General features: G+C 37.8%; 2 protein-coding genes across 2 annotated transcripts; both read left to right on the top strand.

The window, feature by feature from the left end:
• Window positions 1-663: 663 nt before the first annotated feature.
• On the top strand, window positions 664-1,311 carry LOC120079303. The gene has a single exon (XM_039033456.1). It carries the CDS (start codon window positions 664-666, stop codon window positions 1,309-1,311), a length of 648 nt encoding a protein of 215 aa, XP_038889384.1.
• Window positions 1,312-2,250: 939 nt separating this feature from the next.
• LOC120079302 lies at window positions 2,251-3,575 on the top strand. Its single transcript, XM_039033455.1, has 5 exons — window positions 2,251-2,389; window positions 2,697-2,839; window positions 2,931-3,092; window positions 3,166-3,259; window positions 3,343-3,575. Exons 1-5 carry the CDS (start codon window positions 2,251-2,253, stop codon window positions 3,573-3,575), a joined length of 771 nt encoding a protein of 256 aa, XP_038889383.1.
• The last annotated feature ends 5,558 nt before the right edge of the window (window positions 3,576-9,133 follow it).

Raw genomic sequence — 9,133 nt, 5'->3', positions numbered from 1 at the left:
TTTATTTCGTGAAGAATAACCCATTTTTCTATACGTACAACCCTAGATGAAAAAACCATCTGAACTTTTTATGGAGTGGTCACTAATAGAATTAAGACCAGTCTAGAATGCATTAGCAACACAGGCAAAGACCGCTGCCTGGATTCCAGCCCATACAACAGAAATCGCAGCATCAGTCTTTCAACAGAGAAGGCAATGCGTCAAATTTGTCTCCTCCGCTTGAGAACCTGTTGAAAAAGTACATAGCCCAAAATGATGAGTTATTAAAAAGTCAAGCATCATCGATCAGAAATCTAGAGATGTAGGTTGGACAAATTGCAAGTGAGTTGAAGGGCTAGTCGCATGGCTTCTTCCCAGCAACATTGAAGCACCCGGACAGAACAATGGAAAGCAAAAATGTCAAGCAGTGACATTATGTAGTGGTAGACTACTAATGGAAGAAAAGAGAAAAAACCCAAGAAAAGATAATCATCATCCTTCAACGCCTGTAGACACACCTGTAAAAACATCTCAAGCAACTACGACACCTGAAAGAGTCGAATCAGAAAGAGCATTCTCAACCAAGCATGTCCAACGTAAGGGTAACTGATGTGCGTCTGAATGCGCCTTTCTCCCAACGCCTACAAAAGAAGAATGACAAAAATCAGTTCAAACGATTCCTCGATGTTAATAAGCAGTTACACATCAACATCAAGTTACATGAAGTTTCTGAAGGATATTTCGAAAAAAAGAAAGATCAGCGACTTTGAATCTGTGGCATTGACTCAGAAGTGTAATGCACTGATCAGCATAAATATTCCTGAGAAGCAAAGAGACCCAGGTAGCTTTACAGTCCCACACTCGATTGGAGGAATAGATGTGCGTCATGTGTTATGTGACTTGGGAGCTAGCATCAACTTGATGCCTCTCTCAATTTTCAAAACGATCGAGAATGGTGAAGCAACGCCTACCTCGGTAACGCTACAACTTGCTGACAGATCCATCACATACCCTGAGGAAAATATCAAAGATGTATTAATAAAGGTTGAAAATTTTATTTTTTTCATAGACTTTATTATTCTGGACTATGAGGCTGATAGAGACGTCTCAATCATTCTTGGATGCCCATTTTTAGCTACCGAAAAACTCTTGATTGATGTACATAAAGGGGAACTGACCATGCGTGTAGATGATCAAGAAATAAAATTCAATCTGTTAAACGCACTGAAGTTCCTCGATAATGCAGAATCTTATCAATTTATTGAATCATTCAACTACTTGGGGAAGAGGAGAACCAGGAAGTGGACCAAGGATGTGAGGTCCATGCGTTGAGTGAAAGCGTAAGGAAATTTGAGCCGTTATGTCTCGACAAGTGGTAGTCAAAGCCAATGCTCCTTTCTCTGAAGGAACCACTAACACTTGAACTTAAACCTCTTCATGACCATCTTAAATATGTTTTTCTTAGCAACAATAGTACTTTACTTGTTATAATTTCATCTAAACTTTCTCCTACTAATAAACAACTTTTATTGCATATATTAAAGAAACATACACACGCAATAAGCTAGACATTGACTGATATCAGAGGGATCAACCGATCTTACTGTATTCACAAGATCAAATTAGAATAAGGGAATGTAGGATCAATTGAGCCCTAGCACAAGCTCAATCCTCTTACAAAGGAGGTAGTAAAGAAAGGAATCATCAAATGGCTCGACGTAAGTTTTATATGCCCTATTTTTTATAGTAGCTAGGTGAGCCCAGTACAATGTGTGCCAAAGAAAGGTAGCACAACTATGGTCATTAAGAGTAACAACGAGTTAATTCCATCCAGAAGTATTATTAGATGGTGCATCTGCATGACTACAGGAAATTGAATGCGTCAACCAAAAAGGACCATTTTCCACTCCCTTTCATTGATCAAATGTTAGACAGATTAACCGAAAATATGTTTTATTGCTTTTTGAATGGATACTTTGGCTATAATCAAACCATCACACCCTAGAAGACCAAGATAAGACAACATTTACTTGTCTCTTTGCAATATCTGCGTTCTAAGGCATACCCTCTAGGCTATGTAGCGCACCAGGGATATTCCAAAGATGTATGATGTACATCTTCTCTGATTTTCTGGAACAATTTGTCGAAGTGTTTGGGGACGATTTCTCAATCTTTGGAGACTCTTACTTGACTTGCCTTAACAACCTTGGAGCTGTCTTTGCTAGATGTGAGGAAACTAACTTGGTGCTTAATTAGGAAAAATGTTACTTTATGGTGACAAAAGGTGTTGTGCTTGGCCATAAGGTTTCTAAGGTAGGATTGGAAGTTGATGACGCAAAGATAGACATGATTGCAAAGTTACCTGCACCTGCAAATATCAAGGCCCTGAGAAGCTATTTAGGCCATGCAGGTTTCCACTGGAGATTTATCAAAGGTTTTTTTTCCAAATTGTGTGTCCACTGAGCGCATTGTTAGAACAAAACATACCTTATGTATTCGATGAAAACTGCCAACATGCATTTGAACTTTGAGGTACATGTTAACAACAACACCTATACTGGTGGCTTTTGATTGGACACAACTTTTCAACCTAATGTGTGATGCCAGCGATGTAGCAGTTTGAGTAATGTTGGGTCATAAGAAGGGAAATGTTATACACCTTATCTTCTATGCATCCAAGATGCTTAATGAATCTCAATAACATTATATAACCACAGAGAAGAAAATGTTGGTGATGGTGTTTACAACTGAAAATTTTCGAGCATATTCGGTTGGTACGTTTGCAACCACCTATAGTGAACACTCTGCCATTAAGTTCTTGATGGATAAGAATGACGCAAAGCCCAGACTCATTCGCGAGGTACTACTGTTACAATAATTTGACCTGGAAATTAAGGATAGAGAATCAGGTGGCTAACTAACTACTGCACTTGGAGAATAAGGAATTTCAGTTAGGGCTAGCAGAAATTGAGGAAAAATTCTTTGACAAATGCCTGTTGAAAGTTGAAGATCGAGAACCTTGGTATGCTGACATTGTCAACTACTTAACCACCAAGCAGTTTCCCGAAGAGTTCAATGCACAACAAAGAAAAAGGCTTATGCACTACAACAAGGTTTACTTTTGGGATAAGCCATTCCTCTACAAGTAAGGCCTCGATTTGATCATGCGTCAATGTGTTCCTGAAGTTGAGGTACAACGCATACTATCTAAATGTCATGACTCCCCTTGTGGAGGCCACTTTGGAGGACAACAGACTACTGCAAAGGTCTTTCAAAGTGGGTACTTTTGGCCTACGATATTTAAAGTCGCACGATACTATGTAATCAAATGTGACTAGTGCCAATGCACGGGTAATATATCAGCAAGAAATGCAATTCCCCTGAACAACATACTTGAAGTGGAGCTATTAGATGTTTGGGGTATTGATTTCATGGGGCCATTTCCTCCCTCTTGCAGACAACAATATATCTTGGTGGTAGTAGATTATGTATCAAAATGGGTTGAGGCAGCAGCTTATGCAAAGAATGATGCAGTGACTATTTCAAAATTCCTGGCAAAGTACATCTTCACATGCTTTGGAACACACAGGCGTTAATCAGTCATGTAGATATGCATTTCATAAACCGTATTATTTCTAAACTACTTGTTAAATATAATGTTAGGCACAAAATGGACACCGCCTACCACCCACAAATAAACGGGCAAGCTAAAATTTCAAACAGAGAAATCAAAACAATTCTGAAGAAGTTAGTCAATGTGTCGAGAAGGGATTGGCCACAAAGACTTTAGGCACTCTGGGCATACCAAACCACATTCAAGACACCAATAAGAATGTCTTCGTATGCCTTAGTGTTCGGGAAAGCATGCACTTGTCGCTAGAGTTGGAACACAAAGAATTATGGGGGCGGTTAAAAAGCTAAACTTAGACCTGGAAGTCACTGGAGTTGGATGAATGGCGACTGAACGCGTATGAAAACGGAAAGATATACAAGGAGAATACCAAGCATTGGCACGACCAATATCTCGGTAAGAAAGAATTATTTGTTGGTAAAAAAAATGTCTTTCTATTTAACTCGTGTTTACGCTCATTTCTAGGGATGGAAAAAAAACCTTCAAAGTAAATGGGCAAAGAGCCAAGCCATACTTTGAAAGGGATGCAGAGCGTTGTAAAACATCCATCGACCTACACGAGCCTGCTTGAAGCTTGCGTCAGAGTCATCCCTGCGTGCAACCAGATACTTAGATTCTAGAAATGCTTCCTTTTCTATGCTTTATTTTTGCTTTCTGTATATCATGCTTCCTTTATGTTCTTGCTTGAAATCTTGTTTGGTAGAGAAATTTTTGAGTTTGTGACTTTTGATTGTGTGTTTGATATTGCTTGTTGATAAAACAACCACAATCATGGTTAACTTAAATTGGGAGATTTGAATTGGTGCGTTAGAGTTGGACCAACGCATGACCATGCATTGGAATAGGAAGAGTCATTATATTCAGAGGCAAACCACTTGAGTATTTAACTGGCCCTATGTGTGTCTTTTCAGGTCTGTATTAAATGAGCAAATGAAATGTCACATATAGCTCACACGAGTCACATTTGTCCCCTCTCTCTCTCCTCATGCGTTTGCCTATAAAAGCCTAGGTCCTCTCTTTGAGTCTTCTTCTTCTTCCTCACTTTCTTCTAATGCCCTAAGCCTTTTTCAGCTTCCTTGTCATCTGTCTACACTACTCTAGCCGCCATTTTCAAGAATTTTCAAGCTTTTTCGTTGATAACCATGTCAGACACTTCTATTAACCAAAATGATTGCATGAGCTTCGTCAAAGATAGCTCAGTAAGATCTTTCTCTTCTCTATTTGTTTCTCCTTCTCCACCTTCATCTCCATCCCCATCTTCGAAGGTTTTTAAACACGGTCGCCGGCCAAACGCTTCATCTTCCTCCGGAAAAGCCACTGCTTCAACCAAACCTATGGTATTTGTGTGACCCTCTACAAAGAAACCCCGATGAGACCTTTCATCTCCTAACGACCGTTTGTCTCCTCTAAACCCCATTTAAAACTCAGTCCTTCCATCTCCCTCAAACCCAAAAAAAACTAAGTCCATAACTTCCTCCAACCTGTCGCGGTAGTCGCATCAAAAGGCCTTACCAAAACGTTTGTCGTTAAAACCTACAGATGCATGACCTTGTGCCTAAACACTTGAGAATCATGCCATCACCTACCATGTGCTCGGAAGTACCCCTGACCATTGAACCCTTAGCCACCATCTTTCCCATTGAGGTAGGCCTTCTTTCTCCTGCATCATCTCCAACTTTGCCGCATACACCCTCTGACCCTCCCCTTGTTACACCACCACCACCACCATCAATTGATCCACCAAGGTCCAACAGTCCTATGTTGAAGCCTGTTGAGCAGTCTGAAGAAACTCAGCTTGGTCTTAGTGAGTTGGCTCGAAGAGACGAGCAAGAGGTTTTTGGACCTATTTTAGCCAGCCTCTCTCAGAGACAATGTATAAAGGTGGATTAGCCAATGCATCGAGAACTTGAAGTCGCATTGGCTGCAAGTGAGCAAGAAAGAGAAAGGAATGAAGGGGCATCAACCTCAGTAGAGGAAGAACTAGATAATGTTGGCTGTTATGCTCTTACATTGGAAGCGGAGATGGCCACTGAAGAAAATGAAGAAGGGTCCCAAGGGTTTAGCCCTTTGGCAGCTGACCCGGACGCATTCCTATCACGATCATCAAATGCGAATGAAATGTCTTCACTGTAGCATTTAAAAAGAAAAAGAATGTTGATAATGGAAGAAGAAAAAGAGAATGAGATTAATGAAGAAGTTACAAGCGGCCTTATGGTTACAAGGTAGGAAGAAAGTTCGTCTGGTTTGAGCGAGTTGGAACATAGGCTTGAGGAATATAGGCCTCCAAGACTTGGATAGAGAAAGGAATCCTCCAAAGAGAATTGGAGGAGGAGGAGAGAGCATTGGCCCAAAAGCCAAAAGTTATAAGAAAAAGTAAAAGAATAAAGGAAAAAGGGTGGCACCTGCATCACCCAAGCAAACAAGGGGAAGGAACTGTCAATTTAATGACATCGTCGTAGAGAAGGAATTTTTTTCATAACGTAGTCCCCTGACAGAATACATCAGGAACAACATCGACGCAATGGATTGGCATCAGCTATGTGTTAGCCCATCAAGAATTTGACCCTGCCTCATTCTTACATTTTACAATAACGAGTTCAATGAAGCAAAGAACTGTTGGGATTGTTGTCCTAAATCTCCTTGTAATCTCATAGTTTGTAAACTTTGTATAAACATATTATTATTAATAAAATAAGTGTTATTTATAAGTATATACTCAATCCAATAAACTAAGATCCTAAGTTATTTTATATAATTTAAAAAAGTATGTAGAGACATACAAGTAGATCTTGTTTAAATAATAACCTAAACAGTCTGTAGTAGATGGATAAGGCTGGGTACCTTATCCTAGTGACACTACGGATAGGGCCCGCTTTCTAGGTGTTACAAGTGTTGTAAAGTGCTACAAATGATCTGATCCTGATCATTCATGTAGAGACATGTGAGCGGAGGTATCCTACATAAAGAGTTTGTATAAGATCAGACCACGAAATGATTAGTCTCTTTATATAATGCCGTTAGTAATAGAGACTTACATTTCACTAGGATGACCATAGGTGACATGACCTGAATCCTGAGTGAGTTGTGACTTCTGCTCATGAAAGCGGTCCTTTGATTTGTATGAGTGAGAGTGGCCAGATTGTCAACTCAATAAGCCTATCATTTTGGGGATTTGTCTGACTGAGGGACTAGGAACATAGCTATACGAGATGGAATTCACTCTTTCCCCGATGTAGGGGAAAGTAGATAAATTGCTCCCTTAAGGGCTATTCTGGGGCTTGAACATAGTGGGCACACCCTATCCTGGCCCGAGAAGGACTTGGTCATAGTTGGACTATGACTTCTTGTTCATTAAAGAGATCAGTGGTACTTAAGGAGTTAGATGTAACTACATGGGCAAAACGGTAATTTTGGCCCAACTGTACTTACAAGTAATTTGTGAAAGGTGATCGCACTGTTGATTGGTTATATCTAATGGACACAAAAAATTATCTGTAGTGTGAAGAGGGCAGTCGTCGCTCTTTAGTGAAATGACCGGCAGTTAACGGATGTTAGGTAATTTAATTAAAGAGTTTAATTAATTATCCAAGTATTGTTGGAGCTTTAATCTACAGGTCTATAAGGTCCCCTCTATAGCTCAACAGGGATTTAACTTGAGAATTATTTTTGGATTAATTTATAGTGTTCAAATTAATTGACGGAATTAATTATATATGATGTAATTAATTAAATTCATTATATATGTGATATAATTAATATAATGTATTTGATACATTATAATATGAGGTAATATTAGAGGAATTTGAATACGATTCAAATACTAATTATATGAATGAGATTCATGTAATTAAATTTACTATAAATATGATTTATATTAAATACCATAAATAAGTTGAGAGGAATTAAATTTTTGGATATGATCCAAATATCAATTATATGAATGAGATTCATATAAGTGAGTTTACTATAAATGTGATTTATATTAACTGTCATGTATGGTTGAGAGAAAATACATCTATAAGTTATATTATATTTGATACAATATGTAACTATAGGTTATGTGTTATATGGGATATAACATATAGTCTATATACATATAATAAAGGTTCTGTTATATGTATAATTATTATTATTTTAATTTTATTAAATTAATATTAATTAATTAAATGGAGAAAGTTACAACTCTCTCCCCCTAATTTCTCTCAGCCAAATACGTGATGAGAGGGATAGGGATGGTGTTAATTCATCTTCCTCCCTAAAACACTGAGAGAATAATTCTCTCTGGAAAAAAAGGAAAAGAGAAGAAAAATTCTTCTTCTCCTCTCCATCTCCTTCCCTCTTCCAAAACCATAAGGCAGAGCCCACACCTCCTGCCATTCTCAATGCCTAAAGAGAATATAGGAGGCTCCATTTGGTGGTGTCCCTTTTGGAGAAAGAGATCTGTTCATGACTTGTTCGACGAATTCTTGAAGAATAGTCTTCAAAGGTAAGGGTTTTTGATACCATAAGCTTTCCTTTATTAATGTATGTTATAATTTATGTGAATGCATATCTTGTTTTTTATTTATTGTAAAACTTACATTCAATGAAAAATGGATTTGGGACGATCTTGCTTCTGCTCATGGCTCTCTCCTCAGAGAATTCCTTCAATTGGTATCAGAGCCAAGTTGTTGGTTTTCTGATTCCAAATTCCATTTTTTTATTGAATCGTTTTTATTGTGTTGGTGGGTTTTACCGCATTTTGTTTAAAGTTCATGTGACGAATGGTTTCAATATTAATGTGGTTTTGTTGATGGATGTTTTTGGGATAGGATACTTAGTTTTAAGGCTTTATTCATTTACAAATTTGGTTTGTAAAGCCCCTGTTTTAGGTATAATTTTTGCTATAGAGTCTGTATTTTTTGTTTGAGTCGCTCGTTCTCTTCTTGGGAAGCTTTAAAGATGCTTTTCAGAGCACTACTTCGATGAAGAAGACGAAGTAGTTCTACAACATCGTGTAGCTATAGGTACACGATCATGTAGCTTTCGCTCACGATCGTGTAGCATTTGCTACAAGATCGCACAACAAGTTTGCTACACGATCACTACAGAGAGTTCATTAAAGGGCAGTTCGGTTCGAGTGGTTCAAGGCCTGGTTCACCTATTTCGAACCGGATAACTCTTATGTTGTAATAGTTAGCCTTTTAACTTTCTTTTAAGGTGTCCTATCCCGGTCCATCAACTGTTTATTTTGAATATACATATGATGTATATTCTATATTATATGTCATATAGTTTTAAAATCCACCATAGGTTATGCATTTATATTCATGCATCATTTTATATTATAAGTGTTATAATATATGTATGTGCATGATTTAAATTATAAAGCATGCTCATGCATCATATAGTATAAATGTTATAGTATATGTATGCATGTATTATAGCATTTCCATACATCATTTATATTATAATTGTTATAATATATGGTTGAATGTATGTATGGAAAGTATGCTATAGTATGATTCATTACCTAGTTATATA

This window comes from Benincasa hispida, chromosome 6 (genome assembly GCF_009727055.1).
Source record: "Benincasa hispida cultivar B227 chromosome 6, ASM972705v1, whole genome shotgun sequence".
NCBI lineage: Eukaryota > Viridiplantae > Streptophyta > Magnoliopsida > Cucurbitales > Cucurbitaceae > Benincasa > Benincasa hispida.
Note: the sequence above shows the minus strand (reverse complement) of the source record. Positions and strands in the feature narration are given on the sequence as shown.